The sequence below is a fragment of the Prunus mume genome, linkage group LG4, assembly GCF_029339155.1.
Source record: "Prunus mume cultivar Tortuosa linkage group LG4, ASM2933915v1, whole genome shotgun sequence".
In the NCBI taxonomy this organism is placed as follows: domain Eukaryota; kingdom Viridiplantae; phylum Streptophyta; class Magnoliopsida; order Rosales; family Rosaceae; genus Prunus; species Prunus mume.
The window spans coordinates 13,690,583-13,716,077 of NC_142701.1; the positions used below are offsets into that span (position 1 = coordinate 13,690,583).

General features: G+C 36.7%; 4 protein-coding genes and 1 pseudogene across 6 annotated transcripts; 2 read left to right on the forward strand and 3 right to left on the reverse strand.

The window, feature by feature from the left end:
* Window positions 1–688: 688 nt before the first annotated feature.
* Window positions 689–4,235, reverse strand: LOC103327596 (peroxisomal (S)-2-hydroxyacid oxidase GLO4-like). The gene is made up of 12 exons (XM_089051302.1): window positions 4,176–4,235; window positions 3,602–3,749; window positions 3,401–3,525; window positions 3,270–3,316; window positions 3,119–3,197; window positions 2,852–2,978; window positions 2,584–2,641; window positions 2,061–2,123; window positions 1,706–1,775; window positions 1,356–1,456; window positions 1,064–1,168; window positions 689–959 (listed from the first exon to the last, which is right to left on the reverse strand). Coding segments are annotated over exons 2-12 (957 nt in total). The 5' UTR covers window positions 3,604–3,749; window positions 4,176–4,235; the 3' UTR covers window positions 689–779.
* A 1,015-nt stretch (window positions 4,236–5,250) lies between these two features.
* Window positions 5,251–8,672, reverse strand: LOC103327761 (uncharacterized; annotated as a pseudogene). Its single transcript, XR_016126395.1, has 9 exons — window positions 8,321–8,672; window positions 8,073–8,191; window positions 7,628–7,742; window positions 7,489–7,550; window positions 7,183–7,234; window positions 6,801–6,912; window positions 6,469–6,567; window positions 6,260–6,387; window positions 5,251–6,104 (listed from the first exon to the last, which is right to left on the reverse strand). The product of XR_016126395.1 is annotated as an uncharacterized LOC103327761 (transcript).
* A 4,418-nt stretch (window positions 8,673–13,090) lies between these two features.
* LOC103327760 (3-oxoacyl-[acyl-carrier-protein] synthase II, chloroplastic-like) lies at window positions 13,091–16,986 on the forward strand. The gene is made up of 13 exons (XM_008230129.2): window positions 13,091–13,728; window positions 14,048–14,253; window positions 14,327–14,530; window positions 14,803–14,913; window positions 15,013–15,108; window positions 15,211–15,256; window positions 15,350–15,429; window positions 15,533–15,601; window positions 15,705–15,789; window positions 15,906–16,060; window positions 16,140–16,220; window positions 16,468–16,527; window positions 16,728–16,986. The coding sequence occupies exons 1-13, from the start codon at window positions 13,371–13,373 to the stop codon at window positions 16,842–16,844; spliced, it is 1,668 nt and encodes a 555-aa protein (XP_008228351.2). The 5' UTR covers window positions 13,091–13,370; the 3' UTR covers window positions 16,845–16,986.
* Window positions 16,987–17,410: 424 nt separating this feature from the next.
* On the reverse strand, window positions 17,411–20,594 carry SEC22 (Synaptobrevin family protein). The gene is made up of 6 exons (XM_008229934.3): window positions 20,384–20,594; window positions 19,674–19,896; window positions 18,868–19,028; window positions 18,600–18,746; window positions 18,441–18,517; window positions 17,411–17,825 (listed from the first exon to the last, which is right to left on the reverse strand). The coding sequence occupies exons 2-6, from the start codon at window positions 19,859–19,861 to the stop codon at window positions 17,745–17,747; spliced, it is 654 nt and encodes a 217-aa protein (XP_008228156.1). The 5' UTR covers window positions 19,862–19,896; window positions 20,384–20,594; the 3' UTR covers window positions 17,411–17,744.
* A 762-nt stretch (window positions 20,595–21,356) lies between these two features.
* On the forward strand, window positions 21,357–24,613 carry LOC103327594 (2-oxoglutarate-dependent dioxygenase family protein). Of its 2 annotated transcripts, none has more exons than XM_089050777.1 (4): window positions 21,357–21,776; window positions 22,392–23,105; window positions 23,387–23,731; window positions 24,265–24,613. In XM_089050777.1, exons 1-4 carry the CDS (start codon window positions 21,543–21,545, stop codon window positions 24,538–24,540), a joined length of 1,569 nt encoding a protein of 522 aa, XP_088906903.1. In that variant the 5' UTR covers window positions 21,357–21,542; the 3' UTR covers window positions 24,541–24,613. The 2 variants fall into 2 exon arrangements, with proteins under 2 accessions (XP_088906903.1, XP_008228155.2); XM_008229933.3 differs by having other exon boundaries at window positions 21,358–21,776; window positions 22,389–23,105.
* The last annotated feature ends 882 nt before the right edge of the window (window positions 24,614–25,495 follow it).

The window sequence follows — 25,495 nt, forward strand, 5'->3', positions numbered from 1 at the left end:
AAACGCCCGCCCAGACCAGCCCAGGCTGGCGCTAGGCGGCCTAGGCGGGGACTAGGCGGCCTAGGCGGCGCCCAACTCCCCGGCGGCTACTACTTCCTCTGGCTGTTTGTCTTTCTTCATAACAAGCAGCCAACTTAAGCGTCGCCGCCTCCTGTGCGCTTCAACCGCTCCTCGTCGAAGCCTCAACGGCAAAACGCCCGCCCAGACCAGCCCAGGCGGCCTAGGAGGCCTAGGCTGGGGCTAGGCGGCCTAGGCGGCGCCCAACTCCCTGGCGGGTACTCCTTCCTCTCGCTGTTTCGACTCCATCTCTCTCTCGGTCTTTCTTCATAACAAGCAGCCACCTAAGCTTCGTCGCCTCCTGTGCCCTTCAACCGCTCCTCGTCGACGCCTCAACGGCAAAAGGCCCACCCAGACCAGCCCAGGCCGCCTAGGCGGGGGCTAGGAGTCCTCGGCAGCGCCCAACTGCCTGGCTCCTACTCCTCACGATTAGGATGAAATGGCAGCGGTGTCCTACCGCCTAGCAACTTGAATGTATCGGTGTGAAAGGCTGATCAAAGCTACGCATCTTGCATAGGAAATTGACTTCCGAAAGATGGTTCTCTCCGGTGACCCGTAAACACATGTTATGCTATCACTTCCATAGTAAATATAAATTTAACCTGCCGTTTAATGAAGTTGAACTATAATATGAGAGAGAAGAAAAAACAAGTTGATTTCCGATAGCTGTTAATTGAAGCTGTTTCCCAAGCATAATTTCATTTTGATGCTTCTAAAACAAATTAAAGCATGGAGTGGAGTTTATCACATTCTGTTCTCACATGGCTCCTGGTAATGTCCATAACAACAGGGCAACCACAGAGGGCCATAGTGAGCTCAAACTTATCTTTCAGCATTTCGGTAATCCGTCTCACACCGCGTTCCCCGTTTGCTGCAAGGCCATAGATTACAGGCCTTCCAACCTGCAGCAACATTAGCCTGTATTTCAATAAGAAAATCCAAAACAATACAAGCAGTTTAAGGGTTCATGTCAGAAGGGCAGCTTGTATAGATATAGATATCTTACAAGGACAGCTTGTGCACCCAAGGCTAATGCCTTGAACACATCTGTTCCTCGCCTTACTCCTCCATCAAGCAGAACAGGAACTTTTCTTCCAACAGCATCAACTACCTGAGACATTATAGATATATATGATTGAACATTCTTACAACTTTTCCAATGGGAGAGTTTCTTTTAAAGACTCCTTTTTTCTTGAGATCCTATTTCGGGATTATACAAGCCTAGCCATGCGTAAGTTAAGCCATGTTTGTGCTTACAGGTTACACCAGAAAACCATGAATTAGAAATAGAGTTCTACCTCTTCCAGGACAGAAATGGTGGTAGGAGTATAATCTAGTTGGCGGCCTCCATGGTTGGAGACAACAATCCCAGCAACACCTACTTCCACAGCCTTTCTTGCTGAAATGGTAGAAAGAAGAACACCTATTCAGAAGGGCTAATGCCAAATTTGACTTCAAGTGTCAATCCATTGTATTTCACTGAGTCGATTATTTTGACTGATCATCATGCTTTGAATACCGGGAGAAGTTAACATTTACGAGACCTTTTTCCTTTTTACGCAAATTGATGTTTCCCTTTATGAGTTAATACTTACAAGACATAAAGATAAAGATACGATTATTTGGAGCCTTGATCAGTTCATCTTACCAACTTCATGAGTGAGTACTCCTTTGATCAGAATTGGCAAGTTTGTAATAGATTTCAACCACTCTATTTCCTGCATATGCGATGCAATAACTAAAAATTTAAGAAGAAAAGAAACCAGGTAGCACACAGGCACAAAAATAAGTATAAAACTTAGGCACTTTAATGGATGTCTTATAGCCTCAATCTCTGCAGAAAGTTACAAACTTGCAACCGAGTAAAATCTGTATAAATCATGCATCTTCACAGTGTAATCCCAAAAACAAGAAAAAAAAAAATTAGCCTCAGAGTGAAAAGATCTGTAGCATAGAACATCGATCATATGACTCTGTAATGAGAAGACTCAACTGATTCATACCTCCCAGCACAAAGAAGCATCAAACGTCTCTTTGACAAAAGCTTCCACTTTCGATCCTTCATCCTGCAGAGTAAGTGTCATCCGTATAGATAAACATGTACTTTCACTTGGATCATACAACTGACAAGCAAAACTTATTTCAATCAGCACAAAGACATTCATGTTGTGAATAATCACAATGCACAAGATTTACTCTTTGGATTAGTTTGTTAAAAAGTTATCAAATAGTGAAAAGAAAAATTAGTAAATAAACAATACACGTCTCGACCACGTTCTCAAGAATCTGTAACAGGATTGTGGATAATTTGGAAACAAGTGTCATATTTCCACTAACAGTTGGTGAATAATAAGTAGAATGGATTATGGAAAACCTAAATAACCTGATTAATTTACTCAGAGGCAGTGATGCGCAGCATCTCACTTTCTAGGCTTAACAAGTAAAACATTTTAAAGTACAAATAGAACATGATATTATGAGAAAATAATACATAATACCTATTCATAACTAAACAATTACACTCACAGAGTTTAGGTCAGTTGATAAAATGCCTTCAAAGTTCTTCAACTGAGGTGCAACCATTCTGCAGAAGTTGTCACAGTGATGTTTCAAATGAGATGCATAAGATATAGTTCAATCCACCGCATGAGAGTGTTAATTAACAAAACAACATTTGATATGTAACACATAAAAGTTTCTTTCATGGCATAAAGCAAGTTTATATCACACTTCAAAACCAATAATTTCCATGGCATGGAGAAACAGAACACAAGCAAAATGAGAAGACATGAACCTATTCTTTATGTCTGCCTCTCTTCGACCAAGTCTGGGAGCATCAACAGTTAAGACAATAGCCTTGTATCCACTTTTTTCAGTTCTCTGAACTATCTGAGCTGATATATATCTCGTCTCTTGTAAACCTGTTCAGGAAAGGTACCATTTGATATCTTGAGCCCCAGTAGGCATGACAGAAACTGAAAAAACTGTAAACAAGAAGAATATTCCTGTAAAGAAAAACTTGTCTAGTGAAATTAAAATGAGGTCAAGAGAGAATAAGTACATATAATTGAAAGAACCGAAACAGCATTGCAGCTGGAAGCAACGTCCTCCACATTGCACGTAAACATGTTGGATAAAACCTACAATGAAAAATACATCAATTCAAAAACCTAACTACACATGTATTAGCTCAATACATGTTACAATTATACCATTATTGTGTTGCATGCTGCTGCTGCTCTAGCAGTGGCGACCTCTCCTGTGGTAAATATAAAGAGCAGGTTAAATCTAGCAGTGTCTGAAAGCAAATCTTAACTGAGAACTCTTCAAATATGATTTAGACCTTTGGGGTGGGCTAACTGATGCCTAGCTGTAGGAGCAATCATTATAGGTGCTGAGATTTTGTAACCCAATACAGTAGTTGACATATCTATTTTGCTAACATCTACAAGAACTCTAGGCCGCAACCTGAAAGAAATACATAGGAATCACTCAAGCAAATATATTGTATTTGACGGTATTCTTCAGCAGGTTTAAACATTACATGATTCTGCGAAATGCATCAACATTCTGCTTTAGCGTGTGCTAGTCCTTAGCTCCCACAGTATAGAAATCATAGTACATTTTTGGAAGAACTTGCCTAGCCAATTCTCGGAACTCATTCACATTGCCAGGTTCGGTGGCCATTTATCCTGGGAACATACACATTGATCAATCATAGCTTTCGAGTTTCGAACAGTCCATCCTAGATGATACGACATAAGCATCGGAAACTACAAGGAAAGGGCTATAGATTTTTCTTAGAATCTACAGAACTGGATGAACATCCACTGCAATTTTATAATGGACATTTCAGAAGGAAATAAAGGGAAAAGTTATGGGGCCTCTATAATCCCAAACAATTTGTGTTTGTCAAATATTCACCAACTACTGAATTATGTGTTTTGCCATCCAAAAAACTTACTTCACAATTAGCACTAAAACAACTAAGAAATGCCTCAAAAGCTTTGAATCAAAACCATCAGAAAGAAAGCATGTTGATCCACTAAAAATATGTAAATTCAAGCTCACATGGTAATCAAATAAGCTGATCTTAAACCAAATAGTAAGCTACACACCTATGACTTGAGACTTGGAGAACCCAAAATTTTGCTGTCCTGAGAACTGCAGAGAAATAGACAATCGTACTAGACTGTTTCTAGGAATAATGATCACTTTTGTTTCTTTATGTGGGGCCCGAGAAAGATTAGAGAATTATCAAGGCTGACTGATTTAGACATTAATTTACTCATTGCATGACTGTTTTGTGAGCAAGTCATTTTCTGGCAAGTTGTTTCTATTTTTTATATTTTTTTTTAATACGAACGGTGGGGAGAATCAATATTAGGACTTGAGGCGCACGAGTAAATGTTCTTATCACTTGAGCTACGAGTTCTTTGCATTTTTACCCTATAATCATGGGCAGCTCTCATCCTCCCTCTTAATCTCATCATCACTCTTATTCTCACTCTCATTTTCCTCTATACTCTAGCACAAAGAATAAAATCTAAAATCTAAAATTGAAATGGTTATCAAACAACCATAAACTTATAATAATTTATAATAGTGGGATAATATCGTTAAGAGTGTTTTTAATTTTTATTTTCAAATTTGTTAAGTATTCAATCAACTACTACTACTTCATACTTATTTTATTAAATTGGATTGTAGCAGCATTTTTGCTTAAGTTGGGGTAATTTAAGGAGCTATTTGAGTGTGTGCAAATAGACTTTTTTTCTGTTTCTGCATATGTTGATTTGCTTATTTCAGCCTCTCTAGAAGTTTCATTTCCCAAATTTAAGGCTGAGACTGACTAAACTGATTGAGAGATTCATTTGGCATGTTTACTAATCCGTAATCGGGTTAAGAGGAATTGAATTGAGGAGGAGTTGGAATCCGGATTCCTATTAAAGTTGTTTACTAAACTATGCGGAATAGGGGTAGGATATTATCGATTCCTTATAAGTTGTTTACTAAATTCTCATGCATCAGAATTGAAACTAGTTTGATTACTAAAACCTCCCACCTAAGAGTCCAATTTACTCCTAATTTTGTATGAGGCCCACTTACTTTTCCATTCTTATATGTGAAGTAAATTCGGGAGTAATCTATAATCGAAATTCAACTCCTTATTTTGATTCCCATTTCGGATTAGTAAACATGCCAAGAGATTATATAAAAATTAGTGGGGTACATGTGAGCTTCATTAAAAAGTTGTTCACTTGTCACAAATAACAAAACAATATCAAAAACATGTTCAATCACTATGTTTCTCCACTAATATAACTTGAGCATTCCCACCTAGGACCTCCTTTGCTCAAGAGACCACCTCTCTTCACTCCTTTGACTGTAGTTCTCTCTCATTCCATAAGAAAATTTGTTGTTGACACAAGTTCCTTTGCTCATGAGGCCACCTCTCTTCCCTCCTTTCATTGTAATTCCCTCTCATTGCATGAGGAAATTTGCAGTTGTTTCCATAATAACATCTACCCTGAGCATAATATTTGCACATCTGCTTTTGCCCTTGTGGACTTGTCGGAAGAAAGTGGTTCACACTTGTCAATGGCTGTCTTTTATTGTACACTCTTTCTGTGTTGTTTGAATTCCTACTCTCATTCAATTTCTGAGAAGCTTGGTTGAAATACCTATCTTGCATTGTAGTATTCTTTGTCAGTTGAGGTTGAATTGTCACCTTTCTGGAATCAACAAAAAAACCTGACTTTGGAGCTGGAGGTTGAGTTGCTGGATTTTGTGAATAGACAACAAACCCTGATTGGTGAATTTGAGTTGCTGGTTTTAATGAAGGGTCTCTTGATAAATCAGTAAACAATCCCAATTGCTGAGCACACACTTTCGTATTTCCTGAATGAACTGATATACCAACTAGTTGATGTAGGTTTGCTGAGTTAACAAGTGAACCAGATTGCTGAGGTTGAACTGATGTTTTATGCACCGAGGTTGAGTTAAACTGAGACTGGTTCTTTTTTGGTTCCTCCTTTCTTGAAACCCTGAAGTACAGAAAGCTTAAGCTTGTTATGAAAAAATAAAAAAACTGAAATTGTACTATGAGCATTAGCAGACTAGCTGGATGAAAAACAACTAGCCTCATTAGCAGACTGCTAGATATAAAACAACTAGTTTCCATTGCAATCATATCCAATACCTATTTCTCTTGAGCATTTTTCTCATGTCCTTCTCTTGGACCCGTGCTTCTTTAGCAGTCCTAGCAAGAGATCCTCTTGTGTGCTTTTCCATCAGAACTTTCTGCCTCTCCCCTTCATCTTCCCATCTCTAAAGTTGACGAATAGAATTAATTACCATAAAAAAGATTCTCAAATGATGGCAAAGGAACAAAAGTTACTTAGCACAGACCTGTCTCAAAGTTTTCAACCTGTAAAGGTTCCGACCCTTAATTAGAAGGGGATGAAGTGGAGGGAGTGGTTTTTCACCCTTGCTCCAGAGTACCTCAATCTGGTCAGAATAGCCAAGAGCAGCAATTTTATCAACTGCAATAATATGAAGACTTAAGTTGCTCGTTGAGTTATAGCTTTCCATCTAAAATCAGTATAATCTGCTGATTGGTAATTTACAGCCACTTCAATTTTATGAAATTATTATTTCAATCTAAATGAAGTTTAAAATGCAGCGCAATTGTTTTTAACACTTCTATTCTTTGATAAAAATCAAAAGATTCTTGGACTCACTGTAAATGTGTGCTGCTGTTTAGCAGCGCCATAGCTTTCTTTAACAATTCGGCCTGCAACAATCCTTGTGCCACATGGAGGGCCTCTTCCACTCCTAGAAGCTATGTCAAATCTACAAAGATAAAAGAACATTAACACTAGAACGTCAAAGTCCAGGGTACAAATTTGGGGAGGGGCTTAGCAGTACTTGTGATCCTAATTTCCAGTTTCCATGAGAATCATAAAGAAAATAAACCAAGCGCTTTTTAATCAACTAGCAAAGACATTGAATGTAATATGCAATAATACACGTAGTACATGGCTGCAAACATCAAAATTAGAGGTATAACTACTTTAATCATCTAACTGTAAAAATAAAACACAAATAAAACCAAAAGCTTACATTTCATAAACATTTTGTTCAAACATGACAACATCGCTAGTGCATGCATCCCCTGCATAAGGTCATCGTATCAGTGGGTTTTAAACACTAGAGGAATGAAAAATGTTAAGTACACCATCTTAGTGGAAGAAAATTGAGACATACACAAGGAATGATATGATTGCAAAGATTATCTTATGATTCTATAACGAGTGATGAGGGAAGGGTTTATAGGCAGGGGGGAACAATCTGTGTTTTCGTAACATAGCCTAGGATCAAATAGAATAATGACGATAATAACAATATGAATTAACTTAGCAAGCATACCTTTACAATTCAAAACAAAGCTAGATGCTGGGTACTTCTTCTCACCTTCACCATTCAAAATCCTGAGGAACATAAACGAACTTCAGAAATGGGAGGATTAATCATATCTCCAAAAAGCTAGTAAAGTGGCTGAAATTACTCTAAATGCTCCTTAATCCGCTGAATGAGTGTGTCTTTATTGCCAGTCAATCTCAACCCATTCTTCCTCAGGTACAGCTTACATTGCTCCACTTTCAATTTCTCAATTTGTCTAGCTGCCACCCAACAATGACAGAAAAAAAGCAAACTTATATTAGTACACAAAAGATGAACATGACCAGTTTAGTGTACATTTTTTGAGATTGGTTGGTCCAAATCGACATCTTCTTGACCTCAATTGGGTCACAATTCACAGAATCACTTTGATATTACTTATGGCCTATAAACCTAATGAAAAAGGATAAAGCAGCTTCTTAGTTTAGGGAAGATAATACAAAACTGAAATTGATTAAAAGGGCAAAATTTCCTGAACTTTTGCCAATGCCATGTATTTTCTTCAATTTTTTCATTCTGAAAAACCAAAAAGTTAAAATTTCTGGGCTAACCTTCAATAATCTTTTGGACCATTTCAAAGCTTTTCTCATCTTTCTGGTCCAGCCCAGGTAAAACCACCTCCTGCCCATCAAGGTCCGCTTCACTACCAAGATCGATATCTTTAGCAATACTGCAAATGCAACAAAACTCATTTCAATTCCAAAACTTAATCATAGATTATTAGCATTAAATCAAAATTTAAAGGCAAAAGAAAATAACCCATTAGCATAAATTTCCCTCTGATAAACCAGACACTAACCGAGTCTTTGAATTACGCTTGATTGAGAGCCTTGAGAAGTTGGCATGGGTTTCTTCAAGAGTACTGCTATAACTCGGGTCCTTCGTCGAATCATCCGAATCATATTCCGGGTCGGACTCTCCGTTTTCCAAGAAATCTCTATCTTTTTCTTCATATTGATGATATTTAGATTGTTCAGAGGTTGCCATTGATGGGTTTCAATCTGGGTTTATCGCTTAAACACCAAGAAGGTTGCTTTATACTTCTATTTAGATGGGAAATGTGGGATATTTTTAGGGTGAGAGGGATTTGAAAGAAGGGAAATTTGAAAACCACGCAGCACAGAAGCCTAAAGAGGGAAGTTTTATCAAATGCGACCGTTGGGATCAAGTAGAGAACCATTTTAAATTGAGTATATGCAAACCTACCCACAAGCCTGAGTTGAGTCCTGTTATTGTTAGTAAAAATCAAGAGTTAACTTTCTGTTGAGTAAAATGACACATGTTGCAAAAATAACGTGGAAATAAGGGGCACATGGAATTTTGTAAGGCCCTGTTTGGTTCATTGGAAAGGAGACTTGGGTAAGTCCAGGAAATCAATTGCTTTTCCTTAATTGCTTCTGAAAATAGTATAGCCGGTCGGCTATTCTAGTTTTTCTATTTTTTTTCTACAAATAGTATAGCTAGACGGTTGTACTTGTGTGACGCACTGACGCATGGAGCTTAGAGCATCTCCAAGAGAGATGTCAAATACCAAACATCAAATTTAAATTTGATGGCTGATGTGGAAATTTGACATTTACATAGTTTTACACTCCACCCGATATGTCAAATAAATACTTATTGTAACAATCAAATCATTTAAGATAAAGAAGAAAAAATATATAAAAAAGAAAATAATAAATGAAAGTAACAACCAACTATCTTTTAAAAATAATAAAATATTCATTTGACATCTTGCTTTTGGGATGTCAAAAATAGCATCTCAACGTCCAGCCTTCATTCCACATCAGCTTTAACACATCGGTTGGAGTGATGTGAGATGTTATTTCTAGCCGTTAAATGTGTATGTGACACTTTTGACACATCGGTTGGAGATGCTCTTAGGCACTGGGCGGGTCTTTATACATTCGGCTATACTAGATTTTGTTTGAAACTTTTTAACAAATAGTATAGCCGTGCGGCTACACTCTTGTTCCTTTTAAAAAAAATATTATACCCCCCCGTGCGGCTATATATTTTTAAATGAAAATTTAATCTCAGAAATTTACGGCATATACCTGTGCAGACGAACATCCATCGGGACAGGTTTTGTTTAAAAAAATATATATAAATATAACATTAGTTTCTTTACTTTTGTTTTTTGACATACTTCTTCAATTTAATATATGTAATTAAGTAATATGTTAAGCCTTTTTTAATTACTCTAGGTGTCACATGTTACAACAGTAAAGCCGTCCGGCTATACTATTGTAAAAAAATTGAATATAGCCGGACGGCTATACTATTTCTTGAAAAAATTTCAGAGAGAATCTAGTATAGCCGTATGAATATATAAAGACCGGCGCAGCACCTATGCGCTAGGCGTCAAACGCGTACGGCCGGGCGGCTATACTATTTTTATAAAAAAATAGAAAAACAAGTATAGCTGCCGGGCTATACCCTTTTTAAAAGCAATTAAGAAAAACTGAGTATAGCCGGCCGGCTATACTATTTTTTCTTTCTAATATATATTGTTTTGATTCAATAATATGTGAGAATTATGCGTGTAATGGTTAAGTAATCTATATTTAATTAATCAAAATGTTAGCCTTGGGGCTCTTGGGCTGTATAATTTAAATTAAACCCGATTAGTTAATTAATTATTTGAATTATTTTTAAAATTCAAACATCATATAATGTTTTTTTTTTCTTTTTCTGATTGAGTTTATCTTGTAAATTTGCAGAGAACATTCACATCATCATTCTTGTGTAGCCACATAGATAAACACAAAAATTTAGCTAGAAATCAAAGCCCTAGTGCTAGGACTTTGATTTAGAAACTTGTATCCTAATGGAGCAAACGCTATATTTAATTTCATTATTCTATTTTTTGTTTAAAATATAATTACTAATTAAGGTAATTAAAAAAGACTAACATATTACTTAATAACATATATTAAATTAAAGAAGTAGGCTAAAAAACAAAAGTAAAGAAACTAATTTTATATTTTTTAATTTTTTAATTTTTTAAAAAGAAAGAAAAACCTGTCCCGACGAATATTTGTCGCACAAGTCTATGCCGGCGAAATTTCCCATATTAAATTTTCATTTTTAAACAATATGGCCGCACGGCTATACTATTTATATATACAAAAATGGACTGTCCCGACGTAAAGCCGCCCGGCTATATTATTTTTTATTGGGAAAAAGCGTATAGCCGAACGGCTATACTATTTCTTAAAAAATTTCAAAAAGAATCTAGTATAGCCAGACGGTGATTCTATATATGAATATATAAAGACCCGCCCAGCGCCTATGCGCCACGCTTCGAACGAGTACGGCCGTGCTGCTAATCTATTTTTAGAAGGAAACGAGTATAGCCATGCGGCTATACTATTTTCTTTTTAGTATATATTATTTTGATTCAATAATATGTGAGAATTAGGGGTGTAATGGTTAAGTAATATATATTTAATTAATCAACAGGTTATCCTTGGGCCTTGGCGCTCTTAGGGTATGTGATTTAAATTAAACCCGATTAGTTAATTAATTATAGAAACAATTAGGAAACAATTGAGTATAGCCGCCCGGCTATACCATATTTTTAATATATACTATTTTTATTCAATAATATGTGAGAATTATGTGTATAATACGTGAATTTTGTGTCTTATTGAAATTTTTGTTAAAACGTGAGAAATACTTGCATACGTATATAATACATTATTAAACGTGAAAGTGCTAAAATCTTTATACGAGTAATAACTCTAGAAAAATAAAAAATAAAAAAGGAACAATAGATACTCGAGTAGTGACTTAATAGTAATGGATAAGGCTCTTGGGCTATGGAGAAATTTAATTAAAACACCCAAACGATTTCACAAAAGACTTAATAAATAGAAATGAATTATTTTGTGTACTTTTTCTTTATTTTTTTTAAATATGAAATAATAATTAAAATATAATTACTAATTACAGCAATCAAAATAATAATTAAAAAAATTCTAAAAATAATATAGTATAGCCACCGCGGCTATACTATATGTGTATATACAAAGACCCGCCCATCTACGTGTTTCTACATGAAATATATTTATGATAATCCACCCTTTATATTATTCATATCCACCCTTTATGGGAAATCGTTGTTTGGCCTATGGGAAAGTGAAGCCATCCTCCCAACATGGGTTTTGTTTTCCCTCCTCATGGGAAAGTTTAAGAAAATGAGCCAATATTAAATAAACATTTTTCATGACCATTTTGTCCCCATTTACAATTTAGAATTACAATATATCATTAAATGCATTCTTTTTTTATTTGATTTAATATGGGTATAATTGAAAATTTATACAAACTTTGTTTTCCATTCCTACTTAAAATAAACATGGGAAAATAAATCTTCCATTTCTCATCTATTGGGAAATGACATGGGAAATGATTTCCCCTCAAATTCGTTCCGTGAACCAAACGGGGCCTCAGAGGAGAATTGGATTGCACAAGACTTTTCTTTTGCTAGACATGGGGCCCAATATACCTTTTCACTTTGAAGTGGGCAATATTGCCTTGTTGGGGAGAGCATGTATATTTTGTCTATCCGTTTGTCTTTTCTATTGGAGCATGAAAATGCTGATGTGGCAAGGTAAATGAGGTTTGTCTGCTCTTTTGCCTCTTTCCTTGGAGATTCTCAGGCCCAAATCCACATATCATAAAATTCAACTGAAATGGATGGGATAGGGTGAGAGGGTACGTGTCAAGTTTGATTTATCTTATAACCATAAAATCTAGCTAGGCAACCTTCATTTCCCAAAGGATTCTTTGTTTTTATGTTTAATATGCTGATATTATTCTTGTATTTTCCCAATGATTCTCTGGTTTATTTTATTCGTTTGATATTGTATTATGTTGATATTAGTCTAACATATTATGTTGTTCTTAAGTTCAAATCAATGATCAAACATATCATTGTCCAAATCTAAATAGAGCGGTCATATATTTGAATTGAAACCAGATGTTGTATTTGACTAGACATACTTGTCACAAGTGTTCTGTTACATAACACCTTCATTTGGATCCTAATACCATGGAAGCTTAACAATTAATGCATATTCATTTGGTCAATTCAGACTGCGATTTGATGACACAATGCCGTGCATAATTCTTGTAAAATGATGCCCACATAGGAATATTCAGATGCGAAAGCATATCTTTTAAGGATCCTTTTTAAGCAAATAAATAAATCCCTGGGGCTTAAGCAAAACAACAAATTAACAATCCATGGGGTCATGAACACAAATAAAATATGCAGTCCTTGATTTCTAATGCAGCCATTTGCTTCATTGCATTAAAGAAACCGCCTGTTTGCTGCTTCTGCTGGCTTAATTGTTAAGCACAAGTCAAACAAACGTGTAAGTTTTCAATTCCATTTAATCTTATATCTAATGCATGGAGAGTTAAAGTTGTTTGAAATTCTTCCCTGTACAAAGAAACTTGTTTTGGGGCACTGCATGCCTGCCTTTCTTCATGAGAGCATCAAAATTCCTAATTTTACGAAAAGAAAATTTGTGTGAGGGAAGTTAACATCAAACATCCCATATTTAGATGTCTTTGAAATCAATTAACTGAAAGTGACTGACTTGGTTGGCATGCAAAAACTACATTTTAAGGGAAACTCTGTCAAGGTTTTTCTTTTCATGCTAGCTTCTCAGCAAACCTTTGGTTCTGACTTAGTCTCATTTCTTGCTAATATTATAGGGGGTCTTACTTTGGCTTCTCAATCTTACTTCTTTTAAATTGAAACCCTTTCAAAAGTGTTTCAGATTTTCCATCAGTGTCGTCTTGGGTTTTGTTTGTGTGAATTCTCATTGTCTTCAATGGCTTCTTCGTCTACGGCCTCACCATTCTGTACATGGCTACTTGCTGCTTGCATATCTTCTCCATATGAGAAAGACCACCCTATGAGGTCCTCTATATTTCAGTCTCCGAAGAGACTGAGTCAGTGGGCGAGAAGAAAGAAGCTCATTTCGAAATGCAACTACGTTGGTGGGGCAGATTTTACTAGCAATTTGAGTTCCTCATTCTCTGTATCTGGCGTTCATAACCCGATGAGTTCTTTCCTGGCTGCTGAGCCCTGCTATGATTCTAAAGTGCTGTATGAATCTTTGGCTTTCTTTGGGTCAAAGAGGTCAAGGACTAGAAGGCAAAGGCAAATGAATGGTGCTGTTCACTCTGGTAAATGTTTCATTTCAGAAAGTGATTATTTTTCTTGACTCTTGTAGAATTCGTTCCAGTTCATAAGCAAATTTTCCTTCTTCTCAATTTCAATTATTCTAGACTTGTGAAGCTGACATTTACATAGTTCAACTTAGTCTTTGTTGACTGTCCAAAAAAAAATTTGTTGTGTTGTTTGTACAAGTACCCAAATGACTTGATAACCTGTTAGCCAAAAAACCAAATGGCTTGATGCCTAAGACACATGGAAGTTCAGTGTCTTTATGGTCTTAATCTACTAATTTAAAGCTTAACTGTTTTTTCTTTCCCATGGTGTTAGGCATAACTATGGCTGTGCCTGTGCAAAGAGCAGAACAAGGCACAACAAAGAAAAAACCTCTAACGAAACAAAGGCGGGTTGTTGTGACAGGATTGGGTGTGGTAACCCCACTTGGACATGATCCAGATGTCTTCTACAATAGTCTTCTTGAAGGTGTCAGTGGCATAAGTGAGATAGAGGCTTTTGACTGTGCTCGATTTCCCACGGTAGATTTTCTTTGGCTCAGCTTCATTTTGTTGCATCTTAAAGATATGCTGACTCTAGTATCCTTTCAAACAGAAAATTGCTGGAGAAATAAAGTCTTTCTCAACAGATGGATGGGTCTCGCCAAAGCTTTCTAAGAAGGCAGACAAATTTATGCTTTACTTGATCAGTGCAGGAAAAAAAGCATTGGCAGATGGTGGGATTACAGAAGAAGTTATGGACAATTTAGATAAAAGCAGATGCGGGGTCATAATTGGCTCTGCACTGGGAGGAATGAAAGTAAGTTGAGCTTTGCATATAAATTAGCTAGGGGGAAAAATGGCTAAAAATTTCAGTTTTGAAATCCTGTTAATAATTCCATAAGCCATTGCTTAGTAGATATGTTGTGGTTAAAGAGGACATCATATAACCTCTAATTGAATCTCACTTAAGGAACGAATAAGGACAGTGTAAATTTCGTGTCCAGTATCAGTTACTTCAAATGGTTAAAGAACCAAGTTATGTATTTACTTTCTTCTCCCAGTTTATCTACTTATGAAATTTTTTATCAGGTTTTTAATGATGCAATAGAAGCATTGAGGATTTCGTACAAGAAGATGAACCCCTTCTGTATACCTTTTGCAACAACTAACATGGGTTCAGCTATACTAGCAATGGATTTGGTAAAGTTCAAAGGCAATGTTGGGATTGTAGGATAGGCTCAATGCCATATAGTAATGTCTTTCCAACCTTGTAGCCATTTCTAAGTTTCCAAATTTCAGGGTTGGATGGGCCCTAACTACTCAATATCTACAGCTTGTGCCACCAGCAACTTTTGTATACTGAATGCTGCATATCATATTATGAGAGGTGAAACTGTAAGTTAATTTTTACTCGGTCTTAGACAGACATGAGATCGATATAATTTCCACTTTGGATCAACGATATATGATATGTTGTGACCGTGATTAAATTTGCAGGACATGATGCTTTGTGGTGGATCTGAAGCAGCAATTATCCCCATAGGTTCAATTCCTGTCATTCTTAATCCATGTAATTCAAATTACAATCTCTGCAACATATGAACTTAATCAAGTTTCATGGTTGATGAACGTGCAGGCTTGGGAGGTTTTTCGGCATGCAAGGTTCTGTCGCAAAGGAATAGTGAACCAACTAAAGCTTCATGCCCTTGGGATATTGTACTGCTTTTCCTTAAACTAGTTTCATAGTTCACCTTCTTTTTATCTTTCATTCCTTTAATGTTTTAAGTCCTGACTTGAGATGCAATTTTCTGTCCAAAAGAATCGTGATGGTTTTGTTATTGGAGAAGGAGCTGGGGTTTTGCTCTTGGAAGAGCTAGAACATGCTAAGGTTTGCTAATCAATTTCTGTAGTTTTCCCATTGATTGTTGAAGTTTCATACACCACATATTTATCGCTCAAAACCCTCTTCCCCCCTCTCAATAATATCACAGAGAAGAGGTGCAAATATATATGCTGAGTTTCTAGGTGGAAGCTTCACTTGTGATGCATATCACATGACTGAGCCTCATCCTGATGGTATGTATCAAGTATTCTAACCACAGGTTCTTTTTCAAAGCTTAAAAGAGCTATTGTGTTAAGGTCCATGTGATTGTTTGCTTACCAACCATCATTTTATTTATGTCTTAAATCAGGAACAGGTGTTGCTCTTTGCATAGAGAAAGCCTTGGATCAATCTGGGGTCTGCAGAGAAGATGTGAATTACATAAACGCCTATGCTGCATCGACACCAACAGGTGATCTGAAAGAATATCGAGCTATAATCCGCTGTTTTCGAAAGAATCCAGAGGTAAAGTGAGAGCTTATTATTAGTCACTAAGCTATCAAACTACTCCGGTGGTGCTCAGTTATGTTTCTAACAATTGCAGCTAAGAGTGAACTCCACAAAATCCATGATTGGTCACCTTCTAGGAGCCTCAGGTGCTGTGGAAGCTGTTGCAACAATCAAGGTAAGTTAGCTTCTGCTTCCTTACGGCATCTTGGTGAAAGAAGTTTGTCAAAGAAGTTAGAGCCTTAATTTCTAGTTTTGATGTTATCATACATTAATCAGAAGACAGAAGTGGTTTGTTTTCTAAATGGATATTAATAGTTTTTCACAACTTCACACTATCGCCTAGCTCTTAAGTACAGCTATTGGTTTCTTTTGGCTTACAAATAAGAATTACAAATTGATGTATGGTTTCTTTTCAAATGTAGGCTATACAGACAGGATGCATCCATCCAAACATCAATCTTGAGAACCCAGATGGAAATGTGGTATGCATCTCTAGTTGTTTATAATCGAATGTTATCATTTCGGTGTGAAAGACTGTCACCGAAATGATCGCCAAAGTTCGGGGGTATTATTCATTTTCTGTCACTCATGAGATGACCCTCGAAACCTACTTGCTTATTCTCTAGGTCCCTTATTCTTGAAAGTGTGTTATTTTGTTTCTAACACATCTGAATATGAGCAGGACATGAATGTGCTTGTTGGCCCCAAGAAGGAAAAGTTGGACATAAAAGTTGCATTGTCTAACGCATTCGGATTTGGTGGACACAACTCTTCTATCTTATTTGCACCCTACAAATGAAATTAATAAATTTGTATAGATCTCAAACTTGGAAACTCCACCCCATGATTATACAAGATGAGTATACTAGACTAGCTGCACTTCCCAGTTCACCAAACTCCTTGTACTTCCATTTTTATTTATTTATTTTTTAATTTTAGAAAATATCCTTGTACTTCCTTTGCTTTTAGAAAAAACGCTTGTTGGTTCTTATCAGAAGAAAAATAAAATGCGAATGATGATAAATTTGTTTAAACCTCATATTTTAAGAAAATGAATCCATGCAGAAGAGCATTTTGGCGTATAAATCGGTATCTGTCATCAAACTTCATGTGTTTGATCGTTTATGCTATGCTCTTTGTGATTTGTTTACTGTTTGTATGACAATGTAGGCAAAATGCCATAACTTGGATTACAATAAACGTTCAACGGAAGTTAAAAAAAACATTTCGAGTTGTCACTTAAGCATTTCGAATTTAACTGGAAGCTCATTTCACATGGCCTATCAGAATACCAAAGTTCATAAACAGGATAAGACTAAAGCTACAGAGCAGGCTGCATAAAAAACAAACAATAATAGACAGGAATGAATGAAATTGAGAATGTATATATAAATAGCAAAATCTATTCCCTTTAACTAGTAGTATGATAAGATCTGATTCCTCAAGCTGTTCTTGAGGGTCTCTCTTCCATAGGGTGGATATGTACCCATCAGCAGAGGTTCTTACAGATTAATTTTCTCAATCAAACTCGGTCACCAATAAAAGTAAGCCCAAAACATCATTAAATCTTTCCTGCGGATAACCCAGCCAATCTGAAGTTCCCAACCCATTGATTATACCAGATGGAAGCAGTCCACCGCAACAAACAGATGCCCGTCAAAATCGTCACAGTTTCAGAACAAAGATGAAGTAGCTTTGATCATCGGAGCTTTATTACCCAGAAAAGGAGGAAAACAAGTCCTAGCACAATGGCAACAGGAGCCCACTTTCGGATCAGAGCCTACAATGAAAATGTGTGAGATCAGATGAGATGAGAAAGTAAATATCAGCTATATATACTACTCAGAATATAAAAGTTCAATTATGATCAAAATGCTTTGACAGAAACAGCTCAATCTAGAGAGCTCATGGCAGATTGGAAATTCTTCCTAATTGAAACAAATGCGGCTATAAAAGAAAACACCTATTTGATAACCAAAAAAAAAAAAGGACCATGGTCCAGGTAGTAGGGAAAAATACAAATACAATGAAAACAATTCAATCATGAGCATACAGCACCATCAGCCACAGTTAAATGAATTTTATAAGCGCAGAGGCATGAATAAATAACAGAATTTGAACACGCATTCCACTAAATAAAGAAACGGTATCATGTAAATGCCTCATCCACAGTTGTATTCATGCTGATCACAAGATAATACTACTTGATTTGAACTTGTGACACACAAAATATGTCCAATCCAAGAGTATGGTAATGGAAACAATTGGACACTACATCATTCAGACGAGTATTGAGGACAAGGTGTTTGAAAACGCCATACATCTCTAAGTTAGATAGCATATATAATATTAGTTTAAACTTAGCCTATCGCAACTCATGAGATAAGAGACTAACCTGTCGATTCAAATCTCTCGCCTTATCAGCATATATGCGAGATTCTGATGTTAAACGGCTAGACATTTGACTGACCTCTGCAAAATTCAAATTCAAGAGGAAATTTATGACCTATATACACAAACAAAAACTTTCATGTAGAAGCAAATAGAAACTTACGGTCCAACTTTTCACCAACACCAAGAACTTCCTGAACATTGCGAGTCATTATTTGGTGGACTTCATAGAGCTCATCGTTCAACTTTGCAATATTCCGCTGAGTGCGAGTGTCCTGGTACAATTTCTTTGTTTTCTGTATGAATGTATCTTTTAAACATAGAAAGTAAAAGGAAATCAAACCCAGAAAGCAGAGCACCAATATGTACACAATAAGTGCAGAATAATTCCACATAACATCTGGATCACTAATTTCTGGAAATAGACCTACCAAATTTAATGAACGCATAAGGTCTTGCAGCAGTTTCAATTTGGGTCCCATTAACACGCTCAAATTCATTTTTGAGATCTTCAAGGTATTGGAAGGCAAGTTTCTTTGGATAGGCACGGTCACACATTGTCAGGTAACAGACACGTCCTTCTATGATATAGCTAAGAACAAAGGTCAAGGCAATAACATTTGTATGCTCTTCCTCTAATAAGAAGAATAAATAATACAACACTAAGACACAACATCGATAAAACAAATTACTAAATGACTAAACATAAGTGAAAGGAAAAACAAACAAACAAACAAACTGCGTGCACAAAGACACATGTCTAATTGATATACTAAAAGATTATTATAATATTATGCAAGTATGCTAGAAGACCATATGTCTAATTGATATACTAAAAAATCACAAACCCCAAACCAAACTTTGCCAGTGGAATGATGCATGCGATGACATATCCTCTAAGTTAAGAAAACTGAAAGTTACAGTGCCTCTCATATCTCGTGCACACTAAAGATGATCAACTTAACTTTTTATAACAGCAGCAGCTACATGGTACTAACATAGTATCTGCTACTAATAGATTAAGTCAAAAGACATGCACAAAACCGCACAGACGTATTTATCAACAAAGTTCCATAAACTATCATTTCTTCATATTGCACCTAAACCCTGTACTAGTAAATTGTATCAACTCCTATTAAAAAAACAAAAGTAAATTGTAAAAACTCAGTATATCATGAAGAAGAAATAAAAGATGACAATATGGACGCATGTTAGGGGAGAGAAGTCAGAAGGATACTGGAAAACGTAAGGTCCGGTTTCGACTGACATCCTTGAAGGCTCATTTTGACCTCTTGACAAGTTCTTGAATAGGGCCTTCACTTGTTGTTTGTAGAATTCCGAGTCTTGTATATCACGGCCATCATCCAGTCCCTCTGCTAGTGGAAGACCGTCGGTAACACGAGCGATCATTGTCAGCTTCACCATCTTCACTTCACAACTTCCCAGCAATGCGAAAATGACTGCGATATGTTAATCGTCAAATCACAGATCCAGGAGACGTTGGACAAACCAAACTACTCAGAAATGCAATGATAATATCCCCAAATTGCCAGATAGCCTTACAATTTCTATCCATCTGCATATGAAAAAAGATCTAATCCCGCAAAAAAATAACTACTTTACGGTTGATCTAATCCATATCTAGCATAGTTAATTCCCAAAACATACCCAATTTTGCTTTTTTATGATTAATTGGGGTTTGCATACAAAAATCATAAACACCCACTTCTCAAATTCCAGTTGATCGATCACAAGGCATCAAAGATCAGACTCAACCTTTCAACCATCTAAAACCATTCGTCCCTAAAAAAACCCCAATACACCAATTTTACACAAGTTCTCTTCAATCATCACAAATGCCGAAAATTCCAAAAACTTTTCGATAAATCTGAGAAATTAGACGAGAAATCTGAACAATTGAACATTTGTACAGCACAGAACACGTACCTGCTTATAGCATTGACCTGAGGAACGGTGAGGACGATGGTGCAATCTGAGGCAGAAGAATTCGAAGCTGTGAAGAAGGGCTTGGCGAGGACCAAAAGGAGAAAACGAGGGTTGGTCTTTGAGTTTAATCTGCGATCTCCTGCGGTATAGGTGTTGTACGTGAAGAGCAAAGCTTGAAATTTCCAAGGTACAACATCTAAATGCAGTCAGGCTCGTGAACGACAACGCGTCGGGCCGCCCATTTAAATAACGCTGTCGGTCAATAGTTCACTTTACGACGAACCGTTGAGTGTTTACAAAATAAATGGGCCGACCGGAGTCCGCAATTAACAGGCCTGACTCGCTGACCCAATTAATTTACAATAAACAAATAATTAATTAAATAAAAAAGAAATTCCTAATCAATAAAAGCAAATAATTAAAGTATCAAGAATAGTTCACTGTTCTTCTTAGGAATGAGTGCAGGCCCGGTGATTATTTTGAAGTGTCAATAATAATTTTGTGTTATTTTTTTATTATTAATTTGAAATTAAATATTTTAGTATTTTCCAATATTTAATTCAAGGACTCACCTTGGCTTAAGGTTCTAGTATAGATGGTCGAGATTAACAATATGCAAAATAAATTTTTTAATTGTCTTGTAAAAATACAGTAAAAAAAAGCTATAATATCACCCATTTCAATTGAAATTAAATTTTTTATATAAATGATATTAGGGGATTCGAACAACTTCTCGGTAAAGAGACAACTACTTCTAATTATTTGAGCTATAAATTTCTTGTTACAAATTCAATGACTTTTTTCATATTGAAATTAGAAACTTTTGTGTGATTTATAAATCATTGTATTTTTCACAAATAGTTAAAATTTAAAATAAATAAAAAAGAACAAAAAGGCACACTCAGGTGAAAAGCCCAAAACAACGGTCGATATTTAATGGAGCCGGTAGCAAAAAAGGCTCACCTTTCCAATATTCCCTCCCTCCAAAAAAAAAAAGGCACAAACTGCAATATTCCATCGTCTTCTTTATAGATCAATAAACTTCCTTTTCATTTCCTCACTTCACTTCTCAGGCGTTTCCTTTCGTTTCTTCCAAAACCAAGCGTAATTTTCCCGCCAAGTATATCAGCAAAGAGCCAGCTAGGTCTGAGGAGACTCCATGGACAACCGTGGTCAGGCTCGAGGAAGCCCTCGAGGCGGAGGGTTCTCCGCGGATCTTGGTCAAGCTCGAGGAAGCCCTCGAGGCGGAGGGTTCTTCGTGAATCGTGGTCAAGCTCGAGGAAACCCTCGAGGCGGAAGATTCTCCTCGAATCGTGGTCAAGCTAGAGGAAACCCCCGAGGTGACCGACATTCTCCACGCACCGGCGGCCACCCTCCCCTTCCCAACGGCCCTGTAACTTTATCACCACCCCTCTTTTCTGTATTTCCTCTTATATATTTACAATACCTGTTTTTTTGGGCGTCTTTCCATCTTTTCTTTTACATGGGAATTCTTTTGCTCTGTCATTAAATTCAAGTGAAAGACTCCTCTTACCTGCATCATGTGCTTTGTATAACAGTGCATTCAATTTTTGGCTTTAGGGTTTTTGAAATAATATGGAATGTAACGTGTGCGCTGGTTGAAAAGTTTGGAACTTTTTGTTTATTTGCGCTTTGAAATGGTTTGGGTTATGGGTTTTGTTTAGAATGTGTTGTAGAAATTGGGTGTGAGTAAGAGAAATTTCAAGCCTCTGATGGTCCATGACTTACAAGTGGATATTCGTGCTTCTCTATGCAGTCACTTGTGCTCCGCAAATTTGGTGTCATTCTTGTTTTTTATTTATTAAACGTATTAAATGACTCTTTGCAGCATGCGTGGAAAAGTGATGAGAAGAAAGTTTAATGTTCATCGTTTACATGAATTATATGACTTTTATTATTTTATTGCATGTCTTAATTAATCTTGGACATGATTGTGGAGTTCAGTTGATTGACTGGTTTTTATTCACACTGATCACATAAACAGCAGGCCGGAGCTGGAACTCGTGGACCGTTTTCTAATGATTGTCCTGGTAGCAAGGAGTCCTGGTCTAACAGTGAAATGGAAAGTCCCCAGCAAATGTCACCGAGTAGCTTCTCATATCATTCTGAGCATAAGTCTGCCTTCAGTAATTCACATCGGCATAAATGGCATCCGTCTGGAAGAAAAGACACACTTCCCCGTGTTGAGAGTTTGAAAGAGGGACATGAATCAACTGAGTCTGCGAGCGTTAGACCAAAAGATTTAAAAAACTCAGTTGTTCCAGATTCAAGCCATGAAGGAGATTTTCCTTTGGGGGTAGAGAGAATGCATTTTGGGGTAGATATTCCATTCCACCCTTCTCTGAATCATTCTGGGAATTTACATTTGGGGGTAGGGAGAATGCATATAGGAGAAACCCTGAGCGATATGACAGGGTATGGTGAAACTTCTCTTGCCTCCAAATCTGAAGCCAGCAGTGGGGCTTTGCCTATTAACAGTTCTGTAAATATAACCGGCCATCGGAACCCAGAGCTTTCTGAACACTCGGCTTTTGATTTATGCCCAACCAAAGCTGGGAGTGGTGTTACCCTAAAGCCTCCTCTGCTAGTACAGAATAGAGAAAGGCGGAATGAAATCAAGCGCTCCATGGAACAGCAAAATGGTAGTGTTTTAGAGTCTGGAATGGTTCTTTTAAAGGGTTACCTTTCCCTTAGTGACCAGGTGCTGCTTTGTGCTCTTTTACTATCTCTATTTGCTGTGATAACTGATTAGTTTTCATTGTTAATCATTCCCCCTTGATAACTACATTGATCTTGAACTCTCATTAGTAAAGTAATAAAGCTTTTTGGAGGAGCTTTCTTTCCCTGTGGATTATCAGTACAACATAACTGTTACTTTCACTGTCTGAATAGCACTTGAAAACTGTAGAGCACCTGAGCTTTCTTTCCCTGTGGATTATAAGTTGACTAATCGCTGGATTTTCTGTGTTTTATGTCTTCTAGATCAATATAGTGAAGCAATGCCGAGCCTTGGGTTTGGGTCCTGGAGGTTTCTACGAACCTGGTTACCGTGATGGAGCAAAGTTGAATTTGAAGATGATGTGCCTTGGTAAGAATTGGGACCCTGAGAAGAGTAGCTATGGAGATCACCGACCTATTGATGGTGCTAAACCGCCCAGTATTCCTGTTGAATTCTTTCGGTTGGTTAAAAGTTCAATCGAAGAATCCCATTCCCTTATAAGAAAAGATTCTAAAGTTAGCAATTCCGAAAGCATACTTCCATGGATGTCCCCAGACATTTGTCTAGTGAATTTTTACTCATCATCTGGGCGACTTGGTCTTCATCAGGTTTGTCATGAAAGAGCCTTAGCCATATTATCTGAGTGGTTGAATGCTAAACAGTTATTTTTCTCAGCTATCTTTTCAAATTTTTTTTCTTCCGAAGTTAATATAATGAATGTTCCTCCCTCCCTCCTTCCCGTTTGATAGAACTTTATTAAGCATCACATCTCTGACTGTCAGCCTTTATTAAGCATGCTTCTTCTATGTTGTATGATAGTAATAGCTTCCAACTTCTTCGGCTTCACAGTATTCTTCTACACTTTTATTTAATACTTTGAACTGCATTACATCGATCAACAGCTGCAGCACCACTTCCAAATCCTCCATAAGCAAAATACAACTATTCTTAAACCCATCACTCACATACGGATTCTTTAGAAGACTCTAGAAAACTTTCCCATATAACCAAATTTGTCCCATATTATTTTGTGACTCTTAAAAAACTTAATTGCTTCTAGATTGTCTGCACCTCATTATCCTGAATTTAAGCATGAGTGTTTTAACTTCGTGATAACATCTTATGACCATGCTTCCTACAGGATCGTGATGAAAGTGCACAAAGTCTCGATAAAGGTTTACCGGTTGTCTCCTTTTCTATTGGAGATACTGCAGAATTCTTGTACGGCAATCAAAGGGACGTTGAGAGGGCAAATAAGGTTTTACTGGAATCTGGAGATGTTTTGATATTTGGTGGAAAATCAAGACATGTCTTTCATGGTGTAGCGTCTATACAGCCAAATACTGCTTCTAAGACCCTACTTGAAAAAACAAATATCCGGCCTGGCCGTCTGAATCTTACTTTTAGACAGTATTGAAAACCCTGTGTTTGTGTATATGTCGTTGCAATTCAGAACTTTCGTTTTGGAACTAGTTCATTCAGTTTATTCAGACGGGGCGTAAGGGAAACTTTTTGGGAAACTGGGTGTGATGAATTAAAAAAAGGGTGTAAGAGTAATGCTACACTTACCATATTTTCATCCCACATTTCTATACAACATGATGTGGCATGTACATATCATATGCCACATTAATTAAATCAATGAAGTGTATTTTAATAAAGAAAGTTCAATGAATGAAAGAAATATATATTTTAAAAAACTATTTTTTTCAGTCTTGGGGTTTTTCACTAGCCTTGTAAATATGGGATTAGTCAAGTTGGTTAAAGCAGTGTGCTCTCTACTTTACACTTGAGTTCGAATTCCTCTTCTCGTAGTTTAGATTATTTTATTGTAGATTATTACTTGTATAAGAATAAAAATAAAAATGATGGTTTTTCACTAGCCTTAATTATTGTCCATGGATTGTGCCTGGGCATGGTGGGTGGTCTGCCATAGCCAAGGGTCTACTTTAAGTTGGCACTTCGGTTGTACTAGATCCCATTTGTTTTTGGCAGCCAAACTTCACCGGTTACTCAAGCAAACTTGTGTTGGTCCAACTTCGGTTCAACATTCCTCTCTGGCTTCGCTTAAAGAACAATAAAATAAATGCTTATTTTAGAAGCAAAAGCCACAAGAGCAACAACCCTACCACCAACAAACTCTTTCTTACATATAAAAATCCTTTATAAATCACTCACATGTGTATCCCATTATCACCATGCATCTTATTCAGATTTTGTTAACCATGCTTTTATTCTTATAGCAATAAAAGTGCTCAACCAATGTTCATCTTCATTCAGCCACCAGTATGCAGAGGTGGAAGATAGGGAGAATGAGCCATGCTGGAGAAGCAGGGCACATGCTAGATATATCAGCTTCAATGTTCTGAGAA

Excerpts from the sequence above, each read along its gene's own strand:
- LOC103327596 (XM_089051302.1), bottom strand. Across the intron at positions 2,124-2,583 it reads TATCAACTGACCTAAACTCT|GATGAAGGATCGAAAGTGGA; the intron begins GTGAGTGTAATT and ends CTTACTCTGCAG. Across the intron at positions 960-1,063 it reads TGGGTGCACAAGCTGTCCTT|GTTGGAAGGCCTGTAATCTA; the intron begins GTAAGATATCTA and ends ATGTTGCTGCAG.
- SEC22 (XM_008229934.3), bottom strand. The coding sequence starts at position 19,861 with ATGGTGAAGCTGACAATGATCGCTCGTGTTACCGACGGTCTTCCACTA. Across the intron at positions 18,518-18,599 it reads TGTTGGTGAAAAGTTGGACC|AGGTCAGTCAAATGTCTAGC; the intron begins GTAAGTTTCTAT and ends TGAATTTTGCAG. Across the intron at positions 17,826-18,440 it reads CGAGAGATTTGAATCGACAG|GCTCTGATCCGAAAGTGGGC; the intron begins GTTAGTCTCTTA and ends TTTTCATTGTAG.
- LOC103327760 (XM_008230129.2), top strand. The coding sequence starts at position 13,371 with ATGGCTTCTTCGTCTACGGCCTCACCATTCTGTACATGGCTACTTGCT. Across the intron at positions 14,254-14,326 it reads ACTGTGCTCGATTTCCCACG|AAAATTGCTGGAGAAATAAA; the intron begins GTAGATTTTCTT and ends CCTTTCAAACAG. Across the intron at positions 15,109-15,210 it reads ATATTATGAGAGGTGAAACT|GACATGATGCTTTGTGGTGG; the intron begins GTAAGTTAATTT and ends TTAAATTTGCAG.
- LOC103327594 (XM_008229933.3), top strand. The coding sequence starts at position 21,543 with ATGGACAACCGTGGTCAGGCTCGAGGAAGCCCTCGAGGCGGAGGGTTC. Across the intron at positions 21,777-22,388 it reads CTCCCCTTCCCAACGGCCCT|CAGGCCGGAGCTGGAACTCG; the intron begins GTAACTTTATCA and ends TCACATAAACAG. Across the intron at positions 23,106-23,386 it reads ACCTTTCCCTTAGTGACCAG|ATCAATATAGTGAAGCAATG; the intron begins GTGCTGCTTTGT and ends TATGTCTTCTAG.